Source organism: Oryctolagus cuniculus, chromosome 1 (genome assembly GCF_051225735.1).
Source record: "Oryctolagus cuniculus isolate XC-2025 breed Fujian yellow rabbit chromosome 1, ASM5122573v1, whole genome shotgun sequence".
NCBI lineage: Eukaryota > Metazoa > Chordata > Mammalia > Lagomorpha > Leporidae > Oryctolagus > Oryctolagus cuniculus.
The window spans coordinates 117,845,472-117,870,228 of record NC_142867.1 but is presented as its reverse complement, the minus strand read 5'-3'; the positions used below and the strand labels follow the sequence as shown (position 1 = coordinate 117,870,228).

General features: G+C 38.5%; 2 protein-coding genes across 2 annotated transcripts in view; both read left to right on the top strand.

The window, feature by feature from the left end:
* Nucleotides 1-24,757, top strand: part of LOC100343776 (olfactory receptor 8B12) — a 180,235-nt gene that overhangs the window by 108,397 nt on the left and 47,081 nt on the right. The gene's annotated exons all lie outside the window — the stretch shown is intronic.
* On the top strand, nucleotides 11,347-12,538 carry LOC100359103 (olfactory receptor 8B12-like). Its single transcript, XM_089314025.1, has one exon. It carries the CDS (start codon nucleotides 11,504-11,506, stop codon nucleotides 12,536-12,538), a length of 1,035 nt encoding a protein of 344 aa, XP_089170151.1. The 5' UTR covers nucleotides 11,347-11,503.

Here is a 24,757-nt window from a genome sequence, read left to right as displayed (position 1 = left end):
GTGAACCAATGGCAAAGGAAGACCTTTCTCTCTGTCTCTCTCTTTCTCACTGTCCACTCTGCCTATCAAAAAAAAAAAAAAAAAAGAGTACAAATTAGGTGATAGAGACTCATCTCTGCTAAATTAGACATTGTTTCTAGGTCTTTTAAAATTGGACTGAGAAAACTTAGGACTACCCTGTTCTCACAGGATCCTTCCTTTTTGAATTTTTTTTTAAATTTAGTAATCTTTTTTTTTTTTAAGATTTATTTATTTATTTGAAAGTCAGAGTCACACAGAAAGAGGAGAGGCAGAGAGAGAGAGAGAGCGAGCTTCCATCCAATGATTCACTCCCCAATTGGCCGCAACGGCCGGAGCTGCACCGATCTGAAGCCAGGAGCCAGAAGCTTCCTCTAGGTCTCCCACGTGGATGCAGGAGCCCAAGGACTTGGGCCATCTTCTACTGCTGTCCCAGGCTAAAGCAGAGAGGAGTGAAGGAGGTGAAACAGCTAGGATTGAACCAGCGCCCATATGGGATGCCGGCGCCCCAGGCCAGGGCGTCAACCCACTGCAACACAGCACCGACCCCAAAGTTTAGTAATCTTACTAGGATAACTTTGTTCATTCTGAACGATTTTCTTAGATGTGGTGTTTCTTCTTAGTATGTCATTACTAAAACACCTTTTTAACAGTAGAAAATGTTTTTCGAAATACAGTTTTTGTTGTTCCTTTTCCTTTGTTTGGATGTCTCTCTTGAGGCTCCTATTTTGTGTCAAGTAGATCTATTTTTTTCCTCTTTTCCACTATTCATTCTCCTAATGTACAATATATAAAGTTTATTTCCCTTTTGTTACTCCTATTTGTGTCTTAATTTCTGAAATTATTATTTAGTTCTAATACTTTTCTGAGTTGCATTATTGAGTTTATGATTTTTTAATAATTCATGGTTCTGTTCTTTTTTTTTTTTGACAGGCAGAGTGGACAGTGAGAGAGAGAGAGAGACAGAGAGAAAGGTCTTCCTATTCCGTTGGTTCACCCCACAATGGCCACTGCGGCCGGCGCGCCGCACAGATCTGAAGCTAGGAATCAGGAGCTTCTCCTGGTCTCCCATGAGGGTGCAGGTCCCAAGCACTTGGGCCATCCTCCACTGCACTCCCTGGCCACAGCAGAGAGCTGGCCTGGAAGAGGAGCAACCGAGACAGAATCTGGCGCCCCAACCGGGACTAGAACCCGAAGTGCCAACGCCGAAGGCGGAGGATTAGCCTAGTGAGCCACGGCGCCGGCCTGTTCTTTTATCATTCTCATAAGGTGTTTTAGCTCACTTTGAAATAAGATTACAGTAGTTATTTTTGAGCATCTCTGTAGCTTACTCCACAATTTTGTAGAAATGTATTTCTTTTTCTTATAATGATTTTAAATGGAATTTCAGCTTGATTATTTTTCTATTTTTCATTTTAGATCAAATTTGCTTTTTTTCCAACTTCATATCAGTAAAACAATGTTGTTTCTATGGAGTGTTACTGCCTGCGATTGCCTGGCTTTGTCTTCTTTCTGCTTTTCTCTGGGTCTTTTATTCTTTTACTTTCTACTTTCCCTGTTCTATCTAGTTTGGATTTTATTCCTAGCACTTTATTCTTGTAGGGAGCGTTGGTTGGTTTATTTTGAGAGTTCATAGTGCCCACACAGCTGCAGCCCCTTCAGATCTTACCATCTAAATTTATCTACAAGTATAGCATATAAAACTCCAGTTTTAAGTTCTGCTCCCAAATTGACCTGTTGGTATTTACATGGAATACCTGTTAGTCAGTTTGGGTTTTTCAGGTTTACCAGCTGTCCTGTGCATCATTCTGTTAATCATGTATAGATACTGATGTTGGGCATATTTTTAGCGTTTGATGATTTGTTCCCATTTGCGTGTGTTTGGAGTGAGAGGTACAAGTATTTCACCTATTGTTATAAATGTCATAGATTGTGTTACTCCCTAGATGTTCTGGATTTTTAATGAGAGCAGACAGGAAAGCTAAAAAAACTGGGACTGTATCTTCTTAAAATACTCTAAAATATCCACATTCTGTCATCATTTATATTAAGAGGAGGAGGAAGAGTGGTCTTTTGAGGAATGTATCCATAAGTAGGATGTATTTGTTGGTGTATCTGTGAAAAGAATACATTCTTTTGACAGTTGGAAGAAGTTTTCAAGAGGAATAATAATGAATTTTTTTTGTATTTTGAGTATGATGTATTTTTGGAAAAGGAATATTCACAATATTAATGACTGGTATTTATTGAATACTTGCAATATTAAAGATATATTTTCTTGTGAATATATTCTTTTTGGTTTTTCCTTCTGTCTTATAGACCTTGGAAATCCACAAAAATCCACTGAAATTAAAGAGTTATGATTTCTTAGTTTTGGCCACATTAGAAAAATGATAATGGACTGGTAATCCCAACAAAAAGTATTAATCTTGGCAAAATAAACAAAACAAGATCTTTTAGACATTGAACAAAAGTGTTGGTGAAAGGAACAAATGAAACTCATCTTGTATTTGTCCAGATATTTTGTCTACACATAATGTCTGTATTGTGGCCCAAGGAAAGGGAATACAAACCACAATATTTTTGCTACATTGAGATGATGAAGACCAGAGTTTTGTGATACTGAAGGCTCTGGAACATATGGAGAAACATATTGAAGAAACGCAGAAAAAGAGCTTTAGAAATTTGTATGAGTGTTCCATGTCTTTGTCTAAGCTTTGCATGAATAGGATAAATCTCCATAATGCTGGGCAAAGAACAAATAGAAACTTCAAATTGCATGTTTAATTATCACAGCTTTCACAGTACTGTGAGATGCTTATGTTTCAATCCAGTGGGGAGATTTCTATGAACACCTACAGCATGCCTCAATGAGTCTAGAAGGTTCATGTCTCAGTATAAGACCCAACTTACTCCTAGAATGAAAACTACACTTGGTATTTCTTAACAAATGTTAAAGTAAACCTTGGAAATATCAAGGTGTTTTAAGTTTTTTAACTGACTATCTCTAACATTTCAAAATTTTAAAATCCAGCATTCTATCAAAAATTCTATCAGCATTCTAGTCCAGCATTCTATCAAAAATCACAAAACACTTAAATAAAAGGGAAAGTATATCCTAAATACAGGAGAAACAGAAATAACAGATCTGTTGCTATTAAGAAAAAACTGTTTTAAAATATTTAGAGGTCTCAAAGGCATTTCAGATAAAATATGAAAACAATGCAAAGAAAAATGAAAGATATAAAAATTTAGTATTTCTATAAATGAAAACTGCAATATATGAAATAAAAAATGTGCTAAATGAGCTTGGTATCAGATCAATGATAGAAATATTAGCTAAAACATCAAAAATCTTTTGGAAAAGATGTAGAATATACAAAATGAAGAAAATATTGATTATTGTTGGATCTGTGTTTGCACATGGGAGTTTAGTACATTGTTCTCTGTATTTGTATATATTTAGATACTTTTCATACTCAAAATGTATAAAAATGAACTTTATAAAACATAACAGCAAAAAATAAACTGTGAAAACTTCTCAAAGAGAAAGTAGAAAATATTCATGATCTTGGTGCAAATGAAGAGATGTTTGGCTTGAGAAAATACTAACCATAAAAGAAAAAGCAATAATTGCATTTAAAAATGAAACTACTCTTTGAAATATACCATTAAAAAATGAAGAAGTTGAGGTTGGCGCTGTGGTGCAGCGGGTTAAAGCCCTGACCTGGAGTGCTGGCATTCCATGTGGGTGCTGGTTCTAGTCCCAACTGCTGCTCTGTTGATCCAGCTCTCTGCTATGGCCTGGGAAACAGTAGAAGATGGTCTAAGTCCTTGTGCCCCTGCACCTGCGTGGGAGACCCGGAAGAAGCTCCTGGCTTCGGATCGGCGCAGCTCTGTCCGTTGTAGCCAACTAGGGAGTGAACCAGCGGATGGAAGACCTCTCTCTCTCTCTCTGCCTCTCCTCTCTCTGTGCAACTCTGACTTCAAATAAATAAAATAAATCTAAAAAAAAGTGAAATGAAAAAGTAAGACACAGATTGAGATAATATATTCAATGTATATTTATCAATAGACTTTTATTCCAAATATATAATGACCTCTCACAACTAACTAATAAAAATCAACCCAATTAAAATAAAGCCAAATTGACAGTTGAATGGATGAAGACTATGTGATATATATGCACAGTGGAATAGTATTCAGCCATAAAAAGAATGAAATCCCAACGTCTGCAATTAAGTAGCTGGAAGTGGAGATCATTATCTCGAGTGAAATAAAGACAAATACTATAGTTCTCTCATATATGGAGATTAAAAAACAGTTTCTTTGAACTTAGAATAGTGATTACAACAGGCTTGCAATGTTAGTATGAAGAGATAACAGAAGGATGCTGGATAATATGGATGAAAACACAGACTGAGGGGTCAGTGCTGTGGCGCAGTGGGTTAAAGCCCTGGCTTGAAGTGCTGGCATCCCATTTGGGCGCTGGTTCTAGTCCTGGCTTCTCCACTTCTGATCTAGCTCTCTGCTATCTCCGGCCATTGCGGCCATCTGGGGAGTGAAACCACTGGATGGAGGACCTCTCTCTCTCTGCTTCTCCTCTCTCTGTGTGACTCTGACTTTCAAATAAATAAATCTTTTTTTTAAAAAAGAGAAAACACCATTAAAAAAAGAATAAAATCTCAATAAAAGCAAATGGCCTTCTTTTACTTTGTGCTTTATCTGCATCCCCTAGAGCAATGTCTGACACATAGTCCTCAATATATGTTGAATGAATCAATGAATGTCACCATGTTATTCAAAGGCTCTTTGAGGCTATTCATTGCTTAAAAATTTGTCCTCATGTCCATCTTTCTAGATTTTTCTTAGAGTGTCCCTGGTGAGCTTTTCTAGACTCTTCATATTTGTTTTCTTTTTGAACTTTTGTTGCTGCATGTATCAATAGTCTGTTCTCTCTCTCTTTTTTTAAATTCATGAGTTGTATCCCATAGGATGAATGGAATGACTTATTTATTCTTTTGTTGAAGAATTTCCAATTTTGGCTGTTTTCATTTTTGGGTTCTTGTGACCAAAGTGCTATTAATGTTTGAATTCTTGGAGATTTTTTGTGGACCTATATATTTATTTTTTGAGGTCTATACCTAGATTAGATGTTGCTGGCTCACAGACTAGGTACATATTTTGTTTTACTAAATACTGTCAGCTTTATAAGTCATGGTACAATTTTACATTTCTTTTTTGTTATTTAAAAGTCAGAGTTACATAGAGAAGGAGAGAAAGAGAGAGAGAGAGAGACAGAGAGCGAGAGAGAGAGAGGTCTTTCATCCGCTGGTTCACTCTCCAGTTGGCCACAATGCCTGGAGCTGCGCTGATCTTAAGCCAGCGGCCAGGAGCTTCTTCCAGGTCTCCCACGTGGGTTCAGGGGCCCAAGGATTTGGGCCATCTTCCATTGCTTTCCCAGGCCATAGCAGAGAGCTGGATTGGAAGTGGAGTAGCCAGTCTTGAACCGGTGTCCATATGGGATGCCAGCGCTGCAGGTGGCAGCTTTACCCACTACACCACAGTATTGGCCCCTCATTTTACATTTCTACTAGCAATATGAGAGAATTTTATTTGTCCCACATTCTTACAAACATTTAGTATTATCAATCTTGAATTTTAGATTTTGTGATGTGTGTGTAGTGTTTTTTCTTTTTCAAAGGTGTGTGTGTGTGTATGTGTTTTCTATTGTATGTCCTTTGTACTTTCAGTTGCTTTATAATCATTGTGTATAAAATTCTTTAAAACTTCTTTGTGTCTTTTTCTGTAAAATGAGGATAAATATTAGCTCTGTGGATCTATAAGTTCCTGGCTTTGGAAATACTTTATGAAGATTTAAAAAATACAGTTACCATATAAATACCCATAGAAATTCTGATTTAGAAGGTCTGGGAATGGCCCAGAATGTTTTTGTTTTTTCCAAAGTGACTGTAAAAATCTATTTTCTAGTGAGCAATTTGTGAAGGGTACAATTTCTCCACATCTGTTAAATATTTTGTAGAGTGCTATTTTGCTCCTGATAATTCTAGGCAATTTAAAGTAGTATTTTACATCAATCACATCCAAGATAATTTCAGCCAAACTAAATATTATGGATTTAATTTTCATTCCTGTAGTGACTAATGATGTTGACTATGTCCTGTGCTTGCTGTCCATTTGTGTATATTTTTCAGACAAATCTCTACTCAAATATTTTGCTCCCTTTTTTAAAATTAGGTTATATGTCTTCTTGCTTTAAGAGATCATATATTCTGAATGAACATTCTTTATCAGATGGATCTTGCCTCTTTATGCAGTCTGATAATCTTTGCCATTTCAGGCGAATGTTTAGTTCATTCATATTATCAATAAAATTGAATTTATACCTGTCTTTTGCTATTTATTTTCATTTTTATCCTATCTAAAGAGATTCCTCTGTTATTGCTTCACTACCTTCTTTTGCTTTAAATGAATACTTTTTCAGTACCATTTTAATGACCCTGATTTTTAAATTTGTGTTTCCTCTTAATTTTTATTTAAAAATATTTCAGAAAGTATAAAGGATTTAATGAGAAAACATAAACGTAATAATTTTTAGCATTTTTTTCATATTGAATTCATATGTAAATATATATATATATCCATGTGTGCATACTGTTTTTTCTTGAAAGCAGGAATTGATACATTTGTATCATATAATATAAGATTCATGATATAGTCATGACGTGACTAAAGAAGGGTATGCTGTTACGTAAGGGGTATATATAATTCAGTGAACAAAACATCAATGTCTATATAAAATAAATAAAATAATGCACATATTTTTCATAACTTCCACATATGAGAGAAAATCATGTGGCATTCATGTTTCTGTGTCTAGTTTATTTCACTTAGCACAAGAGGCTTCAGTTACATACATTTTGTTGTAAATGTCAGGATTTTATTCATTTTTAATGGCTTAGTAATATCCTTTTTATGCAGTCATTCATTGATGCATATCTACATTGATTTGATTTGGTTGCTACTGTGAATTGGGCAGCAATAAACATAGTAGTGCAGGTACCTCTTTCATATTCTGATTTCATTTCATTTGAATACAATGCATAAAAGTAGGGTAGCTGTGAAGGGTCATATGGTAGACCTATTTTTAGTTCTTTTTGTGATTTCTCCATACTATTTTCCATAATGACTGTACTAATTTGCATTTCTATCAACAGTGTATTATAGGATTGCCTTTTCTTCACATCCTCATCAGCATTTGTTATTTTTAACATTTTTCCCCCAGAAACCTTTTATTTAAGGTATACAGACCATGCATTTCATAAATAGAACTTTAGGAACATAGTGATAGTGATCCTTCCCTTATTTTTAACTTTTTGAGGACAGTCATTCTAACTGGAGTGAGATGATACCTCATTGTGTTTTTTTTTTGAATTTTCCTGGTGACTAGTAATACTGAGCATTTTTTACGTGTTTGTTGGCCATTTTTATTTCTTTTTGTTTTCAGTACATCTTTTTCCTTTTCAGATAAATGATTTTCTCTCCTTCTATCTTTTTTTTTTTTTTTTTTTTTGACAGGCAGAGTGGACAGTGAGAGAGACAGAGAGAAAGGTCTTCCTTTGCCATTGGTTCACCCTCCAATGGCCGTCGCGGCCGGCGCACCGCACTGATCCGATGGCAGGAGCCAGGTGCTTTTCCTGGTTTCCCATGCGGGTGCAGGGCCCAAGCACTTGGGCCATCCTCCACTGCACTCCCTGGCCACAGCAGAGAGCTGGCCTGGAAGAGGGGCAACCGGGACAGAATCCGGTGCCCTGACCGGGACTAGAACCCGGTGTGCCGGCGCCGCAAGGCAGAGGATTAGTCTATTGAGCCACGGCGCCGGCCTAGATAAATGATTTTCATTTACCAGGACATCACTGATTTGAATGTGACAAAATATGGGTAAAGTGAAAATTGTCACAACTACGTGTATTTCTTATTTTGAAAATGTCTATTCAAATATTTGACCACTTTTTAAAAAAATGCTATTAAAATTTTTAAGTTGTATAATTTTCATGTATTTCATATAACATGTTTAGGAGCATAGTGATACTTCCCACCCTACCATCCCTCCTCCCCACTCCTTTCTCCTTCCTTTCTTATTCTCTTCATTTTTATGATGACCTACTTTCAGCTTATTTTATACTCATAAGATTGACCCTCCATTTAGTAAAGAATTCAACAAATAGTAAGAAGATAAAAACACTCTTCTTCAACAGTAGAGACAAGGGCTGTATGTCAATTTTGTTCTTGTACATTATAGTTTTTTACTCTATTGTTTGTTGTGTTGTGGTGTAAGTCCTTGAGCCTCTTAATATTCTGGATATTAATCCTTTATCAGATAGATCTTTTGCAAATATTTTCTCCTGTTCCGTTAGTTTTCTTTTCCTCCTGTTGATTGTTTCCTGTGAAATTTTTAGTTTGACATAATCTCATTTGTATATTTTGCTTGTATTATCTGTGCTTTTGGGGTCTTATCCAAAAGTTTTTATTTCTGCAAATGTCTTGGAGTGTTTCCCCTCAGTTTTTCTCTAGTAGTTTCATAGTTCCAGGTCTTACATTTAGATCCTTGATTCATTTGGGTTGACATTTGTATAAAGTAAGGTTTTGTATAAAACTTCTGCCTGTGGAAATTTAATTTTCATTGCACTTTTTATTTAAGAGACTCTCCTTTCTCCAGGGAAATTTTTAGCACATTTGTCAAAGATAAATTGGTCGTAGAAGCTTGGATTTATTTCTGAGATTTCTACTCTGTTTCATTAGTCTACATTTCTTCTGTTTTTATGCCAGAACCATGCTGTTTTGGTTATAACAGACTTGTAGTGTGCCTTAAAATCTAGTACCATGGTGCCTCTGGCTTTGCTTTTTTTATTCAAGGTTGAGTTGGCTATTCAGGATATTTTGTATTTCCATATAAATTTAATGATTTTTTTTCCTGATTCCTTGAAGAATGTCTTTGATATTTTGATGGGGGAGTGCATTTGAATCTGTAAGATGCTTTCAGTGGTATGGACATTTTGATAACATTAATTCTTCCAATCCATGAACATGGGAGGCCTTTCCATTTGTTGCATCTTCTTTTATTTCTTTCATTAGTATTGTGTGATTTTTTGTAAAGGTCTTTCATATTTTGGGTTACATTTTTCCAAAGGTATTTAATTTTCTTTGTAGCTATTGTGAATGGGATTGTTCTTACAATTCTTTCTCAGCAAGATCATTGTTGGTATATAAAAATGCTATTGATTTTGTATAATGCAACTTTTATGAATTATTTGTGCTAATAGTATCTTGGTGGAGCCTTTGGTTCTATATATTGAATCAAGTAATTGGCAAACAGGGATAATTTGACTTCCGCCTTTCTGATTTATGCTTTTTATTTATTTCCCTTGCCTGATGACTCTGGCTCAGGATATTATTTTAATAAATACTGTTGATAACTGTGGTACTCATCCAGGTTTGAAAAACATTGTGAGAGGCAATCTTGAAACTTATCAGGTCTAAAATTCCGAGTTGGTGGGTTTGATGTAAAGATAAACTAAGTGCTGAGAGATTGAGAGAGGACAAGTTTTTTTTTTTTTTTTTTTTTTTTTTTTTTTGTCAAGGGGAACTTTGGAAGTGGGGATAAAAAATTTCAAAAACAAACCAAAGGCAGAACAGGATTGGTGATTGTTTGGCACTGGGAAACTGATCTGCTAGGATTCAGTTTGAGAGCACTAAGCAGCTAGAAGATAAACTGAAAGAAGTCTTCAAAGGAAAGGAGGTGGAAGGCAGAGGCAGTGAAAGGAAATTATGAGTAGCTTGTAATTTAGAGAAAGACTATTCTTGGCATAGGTCAAAAATAATTCTTTGTTGCTGTTATGTTTACACTTCCTGTGAAAACAGAGAATGGAATCAGATAAGTCTTTTTATTTTTTAATGAAACTAGTAAAACAGCTAATAAAGTAAAATATGTATGAATATTGAATGCCCATTCTACATTACAATAGCTGTTTATTTCCTTCTCTAATTACTGATTTTAATTAAAGTCATTGAATATTTGTTTTGCTATTTCCCAAAAACCTGTGACATTCAAGAAGGCAAGGACCTACTTAATAAATTTCAGTAGTTCTCCTCAGGAGAAAGTGTAATTTAGTGGTTCAGCTGAGGGAGTTGGTGTCACAGAGACCTACACACGAGTGTGGGCTCTGAAATATATTGTCTCTTAGGAACTTGCCTATGAAATAGATGTCATTATTGTGAGGAGTAAACATATATTATATTTATGTCTTAGCAGCCAGAAGTCAAATCTAAGGACACTGTGTCAGGTACATTATTGAATATTCAAGAAAATACAAGGATAATAATTTTTTCACAGTAAATTTGTTCTAATAATACTGGATAAATGTTAGTTGGAAGAAAGAATTGTCTCTAAAAGCCAAATCAACCAATTCCAAGGGATAAACAAACGTTTCTTCTTCCACAGGGAAAGCAATCTCTGAGGAAATGGTCTGGAGGGAGTCTCTGCCTTAATAATGACATCACTGAGCTTTGTAATCAAGATACAGCTCTGATGTCCCATCACTTACCACTCAGGAAAAGGTGCTGTCTCTTTCCTAGAAGCAGGAGGAGCCTTTGGACAGATCAGTACCTGGAATTCAAATTCTTCAGTGCAGAGTAATGAGGTGAATTAGAGGCTCTGATCCTTTGATGTGTTCTGGGAGGAGAGGGCTCAGAGTTCAAAGCTAGCATCTTGTATTCAAAGGATCGTTTTCCTCCCCCCGACAATTTGGACAAGAGTTAGTAGAGTATAGCATTATAGCTCTAAACAAAGCAAGGTGAGTCACAGCCTGACTCTGATCAGTCAGCCATGTAAGGTGGTGGTTATAACAAACCATGAGCGTCAGACCACCCAAGTTCACTTTCTGGTTGCAACTCAGTACTTTTGGGACTCAGGGTTAGTTACTTAATCTCAGTTATTTTATCTGTAAAATGGAGGTAATGAATTTGCCTTATAGCTCTTAGATTAGAGCTTCTTACAATAATCACTAAATGAATGCTGGCTTAAAAATATTCTTAAACTTACAGCCACTTAAGCTAATAGATCTTGGAAATAAATGACCTCATCTCCTTGATCACCCAGAGGTGGAGGCTCTGAGCAGAGCCACGGTGGGCGCTGGCTGTCAGGGCTTGTTGTGGGAAAGAGGTCCAAGTTTCAGTAACTGAGGCAGAGACAGGAGAGGAAAGGACATACTCAAGGGACTGACTTGAAAGGCATTTGGCTTACTTTTGGTGCCACTCACTTCAATAGAACCAACCCTCATTCCGGAAGACACATTTAGCCTCCTGTTGTGCTCAAGTCACTTCATAGTTTGCTACTATCCACAGCAAATAGCAAAAACTTACCTATCAAAGTTCAAATCTCTCTCTGTGCATTACTTTTTCAAGAATGGGAGACAGGTTCTGGGGAGGTAGCAGTGATGTTTCTTTCTCTGTGTGTGATCCTCTTCTTTTGTCCTTCCAGACCTCCCTTCTCTCTCCCTGGAGGAGAATGGCAACCAAAAACTCCTCCGTGACAGAGTTTATCCTTGCAGGATTGACAGATCAGCCAGAGCTCCAGATCCCTCTCTTCTTCCTGTTTCTAGGTTTCTACCTGGTCACCGTGATGGGAAACCTGAGTTTGGTAATCCTGATTGGACTGAACTCTAACCTTCATACTCCCATGTACTTCTTCCTCTTCAACTTGTCCTTCATAGATTTCTGTTTCTCCACCACGATCACCCCAAAAATGTTGATGAGCTTTGTTTCAGAGAAGAACACCATCTCCTATCCTGGGTGCATGACTCAGCTCTTCCTCTTCTGCTTCTTCGTCGTCTCTGAGTCCTTCATCCTGTCAGCCATGGCATATGACCGCTATGTCGCCATCTGTAAACCCTTGGTGTATGCTGTCACTATGTCTCCCCAGGTGTGTTTACTCCTTTTGTTGGGTGTCTATGGAATGGGGTTTGCTGGGGCCATTGCCCATACTGGAAGCATAATGAGTCTGACTTTCTGTGATGACAGCTTTGTCAATCACTTCATGTGTGATCTCCTTCCTCTCCTTGAGATCTCCTGCGACAGCTCTTATGTGAATGAGCTGGTGGTCTTTGTTACTGTGGCCATTGACATTGGACTGCCATTAGTCACTATCTTCATTTCTTATGCCCTCATCCTCTCCAGCATTTTTCACATTCATTCCAATGAGGGCAGATTCAAAGCCTTCAGCACCTGCAGCTCCCACATGATTGCTGTTTCTTTCTTCTTTGGTTCTGGTGCTTTCATGTATCTCAAACCACCTTCCATTTTGCCTCTTAACCAAGGGAAAGTATCCTCTCTGTTCTATACCATTGTGGTGCCCATGTTAAACCCATTAATTTATAGCTTGAGGAATAAAGATGTCAAAGTTGCTGTGAGAAAAACCTTGTACAGAAACATATTTTCCTAGGAAAGGAGAAGTATTTGAGGAAAGAAAAGCAATCTTTTTCTTAATATCTGTGTTTTCTTTTTATAAAGATTTATTTATTTGAGAGGCAGAGTTATAAACAGAGAAAGGGTGAGACAGAGAGAGAGGTCTTTCATCCACTGGTTCACTCCTCAAATGGCTGCAAAGGCCAGAGATGGACTGAGCCGAAGCCCTGGAGCCAGGAACTTCCTCCAGATCTCCCACGTGGGTACAGGGGCCCAAACACTTGGGTCACCTTACACTACTTTCCCAGGCCATTAGCAGGGAGCTGTATAGGAAGTGGAGTGGCTGGGACTCAAACTGGTGTGCATATGGGATGCTAGCACTGCAGGTGAAGGCTTAACCTACTATGCCACAACGCTGGGCCTCAACAGTGAGTTTTAAATCTTTATGTCTGAGTGTGTGTTTAGTGCACATCTGTTCTTCCTGCCACTTACTCCACCTTAGCTATTCTTTGTTGCATGCTATTTTTCTACATAGATACGCTAATCTTGAATTGTCTTTATAAGTAATTTAATCTAGCCTCCTCATGTAACAGATATTGGAGACCCAGAAATATTGTTTAGTTGCTCAAGAACAGGCAAATACCGGGTGCCACAATGGGATTGGTCTACATGACTCTGAAATGCAATTTCCTTTATGCCATGTTGTCTTTTGCTTCATTACTGGCCTTGCAGATCTCCCTTTGAAGTATGATAAATTAATACAATAAAATTTAATTTTATTCACAGTAGTTTAATGCAAATTCATAGTAGATCATTTTTGCATTTTTTTTAGAAAAAAGAACTCAAGAATTACTTGTTTCCTACAAGTATTTTATTTAGAGGCTATTCTTTTCATTGAATGGATTTATTTATTTATTTGAAAACAGAGTGAAACAGAGAATGGGAGAGAGGAGAAGAGAGTGGGAAAGCAGGAGAGAGAGGAAGAGAGATGGAGAGACATAGAGAGAGAAATACACACACACACACACACACACACACAGACCTTCCATCCACTGGTTAACTCCCCAAATGTCTGCCACAACTGGGACTGGGCCAGGCTGAAGCCAGGAGTCAGAAAAAGCATTTGAGAGGGTGGCAGGGCCTAAGTACTTGAGCCATTGTCTTCTATATCCTAAGTGTATCAGCAGGAAGCTGGATCAGAAGTGGAGGTAATACTTGATCATAGACACTCTGACTTGGGATGCAAGTGTCTCAGTTAGTAGCCCAACCATCAGTGCCATAAACACCAACCCTTGTTTTTTTTTTTAAATAGGTAAATAAGCAGTACATTATTTGGTAGTTCTATTTTTAGTGTTTTTGAGGAAACTGCATACTGTTTTCCAAAATGGCTGTACTCATTTACCTTCTCACTAAAAAGTATGCCAGGGTTCCCTTTTCTCTACATGTCCTTGCCAACACTTGTTATTTTTTTTTTTGTCTTTGAAAATAGCCAAATCTTGTTAGAGTGAAATGATATATCACTGTGGTTTTGTCTCAAATTTCCCTTATGATTAGTGAGCATTTTTGCCATGTACCTGTTGGCCATTTTATATGATTTCCTTTGAGAAATAGCTGTTTAGATTTACTGCCTATTTTTTATTGGATTTTTAATTGAGTTGAGTTTCTTATATATTCTGGATATTAATCCCTTGTCAGATATATTGCAAGTATTTTCTCCCATTCTTTAGATTATATTTTCACTTTGTTGTTCATTTCTTTTTCTGAGAAAAAGCTTTTTAGCTTGATGAAATACCATTTGTCTATTTTTTCTTTTATTGCGTGTGCTTTTGGGATCTGATCCATAAAACACTTGCCCATTCCAGTGTCCTGAAATGTTTCCCCTATGTTTTCTTCTAGTAGTTCAGGCCTTCAGGTCTCACATTTAGATCTTCTATTCATTTTGAGTTATTTTTGTTCTTAGTGAGAAATAAGGGTCTAAGTTCATTCTTCTGCATGTGCGTATCCAATTTTTCCAGCACCATATGTTGAAAAGACTATCCTTTATCCCCTGCATGTTCTTGGCACCTTTACCAAGATCAGTAGGCTGCAGGTGTGTGGGTTTACTTATAGGATCTCTATTCTGTTCCATAGGTCTATGAGTTTTTTTTATGCCAATACTCTGTTTTAATTATTGTTGCATTGTAATAGATTTTAAAGTCAAGCAGAATAATGCCTCCTGGTTTGTTATTTTTGCTCAAAATTGTTTGGATAATGGGTTTTTTTGTGGTTCCATACAAATATTGGTGGTGATTTTTCTAGTTCTGTGAAAAATATCATTATAATTTTAATATGGATGGTACTGGGTATGTAAATTGCTTTAAGTAGTCGGAACATTTTAATGATATGGATGCTTCCAATTCATGAACATGGGATGGCTTTTCATTTCTTTGTGTTCTGTCAGTTTATTTAATCAATGATTTATAAGTTGAATTGTAGAGATTTTTCAACTCTTTGGTAATGTTTATTGACAGCTTTTTTTGATAATTATTGGAAATGGAGTTGTTTTCTCTACTTCTTTTTCAGATGATTCAGTATCAGTTTATAACAATGCACCAATTTTTGTACATTGGCTTTGTACATTATACATTGCAACTTTGCTGAATTTGTTTACTTGTTCTAATGGGTTCTGGGTAGAATATTTGAGATTTTTCTATATATAAGATCATTTCATCTGTAAACGTGAGAATCTGATGTTTTCCTTTCTAATTTGGATACACTTTATGTCTTTCTCTTGCTTAATCATGGATGCTAGGTCTTGCAGTGCTGCATTGAATAGAAGTAACAAAAGTGGATGTCCTTGTCTTCTTCCAGGTCTTAGTGAGGAAGCTGTCAGCTTTTCCTCATTCAATATGATATTAGCTGTTGTCCTGTTTATTAAAACTTGACAAACTTCTGGTCGTGGGGATGTTCTATCCCTCCATTTGGCTGTGCAGGACTATTCTCTGTCCTCACCATTAACCAGACCCTAGCCAGTCTGGACCCTGGGCCAGAATGCTTTGGGATTTAGTGGAGTAAAGATGCTATATGAAGCCTTGAAACTTTCTGTTATTTTCTTTCTTTCTTTTTTTTTTTTGACAGGCAGAGTTAGACAGTAAGAGAGAGACAGAGACAGAGAGAAAGGTCTTCCTTCTGTTGGTTCACCCCCAAATTGGCCGCCACGGCTGGCACGCTGCGCCGATCTGAAGCCAGGAGCCAGGTGCTTCCTTCCTGGTCTCCCATGTGGGTGCAGGGCCCAAGCACCTGGGCCATCCTCCCCTGCCTTCCCAGGCCACAGCAGAGAGCTGGACTGGAAGAGGAGCAACTGGGACAGAATCTGGCGCCCCAACCGGGACTAGAACCCGGGGTGCCGGTGCCGTAGGCAGAGGATTAGCCTAGTTTGCCACGGCACCGGCCTGAGACTTTTGAATTGTCCTCTGCATACACTCAGGATGAAAATAGACGAATCTGATGCTCACATCCAGAGGGTGCTGATAGAAGCCAGAGAAAGCAATGCCCAGCTGACCATTGAGAGTGATGCCTGAGACTCCAGGAGGCTGAGGCCTTCTTCTCAGGACTTTGTTTTCTGAGTCCCATGGAATCATCAGTGATCCTCCTGTGTTTCCTCACTGATCTGCTGCTTGCAATGTTATTTTAGGCTTTCCTTTGCATCTGGTACACACAAAACGTGTATGACTTACTTAACCCTGCTACATGTGGGATGTCTGTAATGAATATAGAGGGAAATAAAGATGAACACATTAATGAAAAAAGAGATATGTTTGAGATATGTGTCATCTATATCTAACTTGGTCAGAATTTTAATCATGAAGGAATGTTGCATTTTATCAAATGCTGTATCTGAATCTATTGAGGTGATCATGTGATTTTGTCCTTCATCCTATTGGTGTAGTGTATTACATTTATTGACTTGCTTAAGTTGAACCATCCTTGCATCCTTGGTATAATTCCAACTCAATCATGGTGAATCATCTTTTTAATATGTTGTTGTATTCAATTTGTTAGTATTTTGGTGAAGAGTTTTGTAACTGTATTAATCAAGGATAGTGACCTGTAGCTCTCTTTCTTTCTTTTTTTGTGCCCTTGTCTGGTTTTAGTATCAAGGTAACACTGGCCTCAGAATGAATTTGAAAGAATACTTTCCTGTTTTATTTTTTGAAATAATTTAGAAAGGATTGGTGTTAACCCTTCTTTAAAAATTTGTTAGAATACAAAAGTGAAATTATCTGGTCCTGGGCTTTTCTTTGATGGAGATTTCTTAAAAATGATTTTTTCTCAATTGTGTAAGAGGCAGAAAATTTTCTTATGTTAATTTTGGCCAAATGTGTTGCAATTGTGGTATACAGGTGGCACTGAGGTAGTATTGACGTCATGTATGAAATCCTGAGACTTCAGTATAGTCAGTTGGGACTTCTATGAGTTTAAATGTTTTAAAGATGCTGAGTGAAAAGTTACACAGTTTTTCCAAGACTCAGAAAGTCAGAATGTAGAAAATTTCAAGGATTAGTTTAAATGTTTTCACTATGATGGAGAAATCTATGGCTCAGGATAATCAACAAAGGATTTAGAGCAGGAATTAATTTTGGGGATCTAGTTAGTTATCAAGGATGCATGAGGCAGTTGATTATTAGAAGAGGTAATTCCAGGGTGAGAATTTAGCACAGCAGTTAAATCCCTGTTTGGGATGCTTGGATCCTGTATTGGAGTGTGTGGTTTGAGTTCCAGCTCCTCTGCTTCCAGTTCAGCTTCCTGCTAATATCCACCTGCTAGGAGGAAACAGTGATGGCCCAACTACTTGGGTCTCTGCCGCCCAAGTGAGAGACTCAGATTGAGTTCTGGGCTCCTGGATATGGCCTGGCCCACCCCTGGTTGTTGTGGGCATTTGGAGAGTGAACCACTGGAGAGGAGATCTCTGTTCATCCCTCTGCCTTTCAAATAAAATGAAATTGAATAAATGTTTAGGAAAGATGATTCCCATTGAATTTTAAGGTGCTACACTCAGAGCTGGACTTCTCGCATAGGCAGTATGTTGGAAAGAGATGAGTTGTCTGAGGACTGATTCATAAATCTGTAACATTCAAGACAGCGAGGCCTATGTACATCAGATATTTTGATTAATTTTGATATTTGATTAATTTTGAAGGAAGCTTCTTTGGTAAAGTACTAATATGTTGAATATTGAGACACTTTATAAACTTTACCTTGGGTATATTTTATTCTTTGTGGAAAAAGAAAAGTTTGGAGGAGTGTTTAGTTTTTTCTTTGATATGACACAGATCAAAGGGGCCAAACTCATGAGACTGAGTTTTTGTAGTGTGAAGATTTTGTTTTGGTCAGATTGAATAAGGCAAGAGAAGGTGTTAGGCAGACCTGTGGGATGAGCTTCAAGTGGGTGAAGTCAGTAGGTCCTAGGAGGTAGAGAGTAAAGGAGAACAGCAATGTGTGAGGCTTACAGTGGAGCTGGTTTTGTATCGTGGCTCAGTTGTCTAGTAGTCGTGTGATTTTGGTAAAGTGACTTAATCTTTCTATATATTTTTTCCTTTATTTTAAAAAGTGAAAAAATGATCCTGATTTGGTGCATTTGCTTTATGACATACGATTTTTAAAAAAAGATTAATTTTATTTATTTGAAAGGCAGAGTTAGAGAGATAGAGAGAGAGAGAGAGAGAGACAGAGAAAGAGAGAGACTCTCATCCAGCTGTCTGAGTCTCCTAAGTGGGGGACAAGGATGCAACCACTTAAAACATCACTTGCTGCTTCCCAGGGTATGAATCAGCATTTAGCTAGAATTAGGAGTGGAGCTGGGACTTAGCTATACCAGTCAAATGACTGGCCCTGGTGAGGTTTTAGTTCTCACTGTACAAGAATTCTCTCATCTAATTATCAGCATATCCTCCAGCATTTGCATGACCTGAGGCAAATCACTTTTTCTTGTTGAAACTGCTTAGTCATCAGGGGGAAAAAGCTCTTCTCTAACTTTCAGTTGAAAGTAATATATTTTGACTAAGTAATACATGCACATGGGGCAAAATCTAACAGTGCCAGTGGAGGTTAATGTGGTGAAAATAGGCCTTCCTCCCACTTAATCATTCCGTTCCTCAATTCTGTTCCCGAGAAACAGCAGTTGTTTCAAAATTTCTTACAAATTTTTCCATATTCAAGCAAATTTGTTTTACACACACACTTGTTTATGTGTTTGCGTCTACCTGTATCTGTTTCTCCATCTATATCTGTATCTAGATAAGGGTACTTCAAAAATGTGTGGAAAACAGAATTAAAAGGTAAGTTTATTTTGGGGCAAATGTTTGTGGAAATCTATGCAGTTTTTTCCCATAATATGCATTTCCAAAACTTTTTAAAAGGCTCTTCATAGGCATGGATGGATGTTGGTTCCAAAAATAATTTATAATTCCATTTTCCACAAACTTTTTGAAGTATCCTAATATATCCAGTTCCTCTTTGAATTTTCCAACAGAAACTGTTGGAAGATGATGAGACAGAGGACATTTCAGGAGGAAAAAAGAAGAGGATCCAATCACAGAAAAAGCATGGGTCAGGATGTGGTTGAGGAGAAGGGAGAGCTGAGCCTTCCTTGGCCCTGGCTGTGCCATTGTGAACCCCTGCCCCACAGTCACAGGGAAGTGCCTGGGCACCCCATCTTCTGTCCTGATCCCATGGTTGTACCACCTCCATCTCTGGCTGATGCTTTGCTGAAGTTAGAGCTCTTGACAGTTGAAAACACCAGGATGGCAAGTTTTTTTCGGTTCAGCACACATTCCTATATATATTTTAAATTGATTTTTAAGAAGAAAGATACACAGTGTTTCTTTTTGTGATTCTTGGAGAGATTCATATATAATGTTGGAAACTCAGAATGTGAAATGTGTCTGAAGAAAAAAAGATTAGCAATATCTCAATGTGGTAGCTTGAATTACTGGTCAAAATTCATCACTCATGCTCTGACACTCTTGCCATGGTCTGATAGAGCTGGGGTGTATTTCCCTTCCCATTGGTGGTTGCTTCATCTATGTGCTATCTTTTGGCCAACATAATATTAGCTAATGTGATGGAAGCAGGATCTTGGAAAGTGTTTGCATGGTGGGGCTTGTCCTTTCCTGCTTATGCCTTTGTCTTGAGAAGAACTTGTCCTGGGTAAATGCTGCCCCGTCCATCTGATTCTTACCATGAACTCACGTGGAACAGTGCTCACTGAGAAAGGTTACCAGAGCTGCCCACCCATGTCCAGAACAGATGAGGCACCACAGTCAACTTACATACTTGTGAGGAATAAATAGTCTCCTTGGTGTTGCTAATCAGACCTTGTAAGGTTGATAAATAGCAAGAGCTAACAGATGTATTCCATCATGCAGAGAACAGAAAGGAAAGGATCATACTCTTTATGCTATAGAACGTTATTTTTTATTTATTATGACTTGATCTTTATTCCTTATCAATACATTTTTGAGCTAAAGATTTTTATAGATTTTATCACATAGTTATATAAAATTCTACTTAAACTTTTCTGTACTATTACAACACTATCAATCTCCCCTATGCTTTCTTAGTATGAAAATGTTATGCCTATGACTTTTGTGTTAAATTTTTTGTTTATATTTTTGATTATTTTCTCAACTCCTGTTATGACTTCATTATTTTTTAAATTCAAATATTTTCCAATTTCCTTTATGATTGGATCTTCTTTGACCCTTGGGTTGTTTTAGAAATGTGATATTTTATCATTCTTTTCTTCGATATATTTTTGCTAAGTTGACAGGTGGAGCAGAGCTCAAGCCTTCTCTCTTCTCTGTCCTTTTTGGTCACCTAGCTGGCATAAACCACCTTAATTTTTTTATACTTTCATACTTCTTAATGTTTAGTTTATCTTCTTGATTTATTCTATTCCTGTCATTTCTTCCAAAATGGTGATGAACTTTGTGACACTGAAAAATGCCATTGCATATGTGACACCAAACACTCAGCCTTTCATTTTGCATTTTTGTCCTTAGTGACTACTCACTTTTATACTGCAGTTCTGTCTCTTGCTGATGGTTCACAGTTTATTGGGTTTGCTGGTATTGTGGGTCAATTATTACACAAGGACCAACTGTTCTTTTATGATCACAACTGCATCAGTTGTTAGTTGTGAAACTGAAGTCCTCTACCTCAGGCTTCCTACATCAGCATCTATGTCACAGAAGGTGGATTTGTAGTTTATAAGAACTAGCATTGTACTGTTCAGGGTTACAAAGCTCATCTTTTATCGTCAATCTCTTTACCATCCTTTGTTCACTCAATGCTGAAGATAAGTCCAAATGTTCAATATTTTCAGATGCCAGAAATATGTAAACAATTCCAGAAACCAAAGTAAGTTTAACACAGTATCTTTCCCCAAGGTGGAGCGATTGATTTGAGCTCATTGATTTTGGAGCTCATTGATTTTGAGCAATGGTGGCTATTAGGACGCAAAGGCTGTATTTTAACATTCCTACCAATGGTAAGAATCACAGCTAAATCCACAGCCTGGATACATAACCTGTTACATTGGCAACTACAAATGCATCATAGCTGGCTGCTAGAAGAGAGACATATTTTTGTTTTTGCCTTTAGGAACTGTGCCTTGCCTTGGTTTCTGCTAACCACTGCATGGTGGGAGCTGTGTACTGGGGTGCTGTAACGTGAGAAGCCACAGAACTGCTGTTTTTATTAGGCAGACTCTTCCTGATCACAGTAGCCAAAGAGCTTCTGCAGAGTTGACCATGTGTTCAGCCTACTTAATACAGAAGTTGCAAAAATAGGTGCTGGGACAGGAATACAAATTCAGGGGACCCTGAGCAAGAACAGAGGAGTGGGAGGAGCCTGAGAATAATCATGTAGGAGTCTCTAGAGGCCATTTCTTCATTTTCTTACCGAATCTCCCGATTTTCTTCATCTGTTCTCCTCCAACTGCTGTGCTACCATAGCACAGAATGTGACAGAGGACAGCAGTCTGCTGCTGCCCCAGGCCAGCCAAATGGTCCCACTCAGCCTTCTGGTGTGGGAGATGCCTCCTCCCACATTTCTCTCCTAGGCTCTCAGGCAGGCCACCTATGGGCTGTCTCTACTGCCCTTGTCTTTAGGCACCATAGTGAAGTCTGCCTCAGAGGAAAGGTGGCATTTAGAGGATTTTCTGCTTGGATTTCTGAAGCAGAAGAGTGTGGGGGAATAGTGGTGCAGGGAGCAAGTAGGTCTTGAGGGACAGCCTCTGACTTTCCATCACCATCTGCAGGAAGAGATGGAGGAGAGAAGCAACACTTAGGTTCATCTTGCAGTGGGAGGAAGAGGCAGTGGGCAGGATGAGGAGCCTCCCTGGGAAGTGTGGTAAGCCATCAGCACAGTGAAGGGAGAGAAGCAGAAACCCCATTTCCCACATGACCCTCTCTCTCTCTTTTTTTGACAGGCAGTTAGAAAGTGAAAGAGAGAGAGAGAGAGAGAGAGAGAGAGAGAGAAAGGTCTTCCTTTTCCATTGGTTCACCCCCAAAATGGCTGCTACAGCTGGCACACTGCGCCGATCCAAAGCCAGAAGCCAGGTCCTTCCTCCTGGTTTCCCATGTGGGTGCAGGACCCAAGCACTTGGGCCATCCTCCACTGCCTTCCTGGGCCACAGCAGAGAGCTGGACTGGAAGAGGAGCAACCAGGACAGAATCTGGCGCCCCAACCAGGACTAGAACCTGGGGTGCCGGTGCCTCAGGCGGAGGATTAGCCTAGTGAGCTGTGGTGCCGGCCCTACATTCTCTTTAACAGGGCTATGGTCTTACTGAGTTAAATAGAAGACAACAGCTTTCTGTGTATGTATAACTGGAGTTTTTGGAGAGAAAGGGGAAGTGGAGAAAGAAGGGAATGAGTGAAAGTTATCCAGTACCTGATGTTTGACCTGGCACTGCTAGGCACTTCCCTTGGGTAACAAAATCAGTACCCCTGGAGGTGGGGAGTAAGGTCTCAGAAAAGAAAATCAACCTGCCTAAATCAATGCCTAATTAAGACTTTTGGAGGCTACCCACATGCAACTTAATACAAAAGTTTTGATTTTAGAACAACACAAAAGTTACATTTATGCAGAATTTTTTTTCTTTTTTTTTTAACTTTTATTTAATGAATATAAATTTCCAAAGTACAGAATATGGATTACAATGGCTTCCCCCCCATAACGTCCCTCCCACTCGCAACCCTCCCCTTATCCACTCCCTCTCCCCTTCCATTCACATCAAGATTCATTTTCGATTCTCTTTATATACAGAAGATCAGTTTAGCATACATTAAGTAAAGATTTCAACAGTTTGCTCCCACGCAGAAACATAAAGTGAAAAATACTGTTTGAGTACTAGTTATAGCATTAAATCTCAATGTACAGCACACTAAGGACAAAGATCCTACATGAGGAGTAAGTGCACAGTGACTCCCGTTGTTGACTTAACAAATTGACACTCTTGTTTATGGCATCAGTAATCACCCTAGGCTCTTGTCATGAGCTGCCAAGGCTATGGAAGCCCCCTGAGTTCACTGACTCTGATCATATTTAGACAAGGCCATGGTCAAAGTGGAAGTTCTCTCCTCCCTTCAGAGAAAGGTACCTCCTTCTTTGATGACCCATTCTTTCCACTGTGATCTCACTCGTGGAGATCTTTCATTTAGGTTTTTTTTTCCCCCAGAGTGTCTTGGCTTTCCATGCCTGAAATACTCTCATGGGCATTTCAGCTGGATCCACATGCCTTAAGGGCTGATTATGAGGTCAGAGTGCTGTTAGGACATTTGCCATTCTATGGGTCTGCTGTGTATCTCACTTCCCATGTTGGATCATTCTCTCCCTTTGCAGAAATTAAAGTAGCTTCTCTCTAGAATTTGTTAATTTTCATTGTAAATGTTTAGAGATACTTTTTCAAGCTATTCACAGTGGTGGTGTGTTAAGCATACATTTTGTCTGCAAACTAAATACAGCTCCAAATTAGGAACCCTCCTCAATGAAGGGTAGATTCGTACTTGGAGCTCTCTTGCTTCAAAACTTGCACGAATAGTTGTATGAGGAGGTTACATTCCCTACTGCACTGAGTCAGTTCACCACAGGAGACCTCCTGATCACATGTTGGTGATGTCAACAAAAATAGGAAAAGTCTGCAGATGTAAACCTGACCATTTGGTGGTAGCGGTGGCTATAGCTGTAAGCTGACCATTTGGCTGGGAAAGGTGAGGAATGGCAAATCCAGGGCAGCCCCTTGAGGTAGGGTCACTGAGTTCAGGCACAGGGCATCTGAGAGCTGTGCTCTGTTGCTGTGTGTGTGTGAATGATGTGATGCTGGCCAGCATGGGGTGTACAAGTGGCTGAATGGGACATGTGACAGACAGAATAGCAGCATGCCAGTTGTAGGAAGTTGGCTGCACAGCCACAGACTTGTGTTTATTTGTGCCAGGAGCAGGGATGGTTCTCCAATAATGTACCAGGTACTGGTCCATTCATGCTAGAAATGTGAGAGGCCTAATTTGAGTGGGTCTTGGGTGGAGGAGGGCTGACCTTCCACTGGAGTTGGTGTCAGCTGCTTTTCTAGGGCTGTTTGAGCAGATAGAACCCTGGGGATTCATGCTGTGTCCTCTTGTTAATGAATTCTTTGTAGCTGGATGGTGTGAAGATAGGCAGCTATGAGACCAAATATTCCAAGTAATCCATGTGGAATTTGATCATTTGCTTATGTTAACCACAGGTCCTCATTTTGTGTTTTGGGATGAGAATGGAACCCTGAGATCCTGCTGGGTATTACTTGTTCTTGTGTTTTATTCTTTCTACTGTGAGTTTCATATTTGGGCCCTGACTCTTTTTACATCTCTACATTGGGTGATAAATCCTCCCATCCCAAACTTCTTGCTTAAACCAAATTAGATCTTTCCGCCAAGCTGGGAAATGCATGACAGGGTTGAGTAGTAGAGGAAAGAGAAAAAAAGAATTTTGGAATATACAGTTTAAGATATGGGGTAGTGGTGCCAATTTCTCACTTGTTATCTGTAAAATGGGACAATTATATGACCTACCAAGAACATGGGCTTGACTGACACTGAGTGTCAATGAGCTTTGTAACATGAAGGGCAAATGCTAATTCGTATTTCAGTTGTAGGCTCAACTAGTCTGGGTATAGGGGCATAGGTGGAGAGAAGTTAAGGTCAAATACTTGGGGAAAGGACATGCATCTGTGGTGGC

What these genes read in the sequence shown, in the direction of transcription:
- LOC100359103 (XM_089314025.1), top strand. Translation starts at nt 11,504, where the DNA reads ATGGGAGACAGGTTCTGGGGAGGTAGCAGTGATGTTTCTTTCTCTGTG.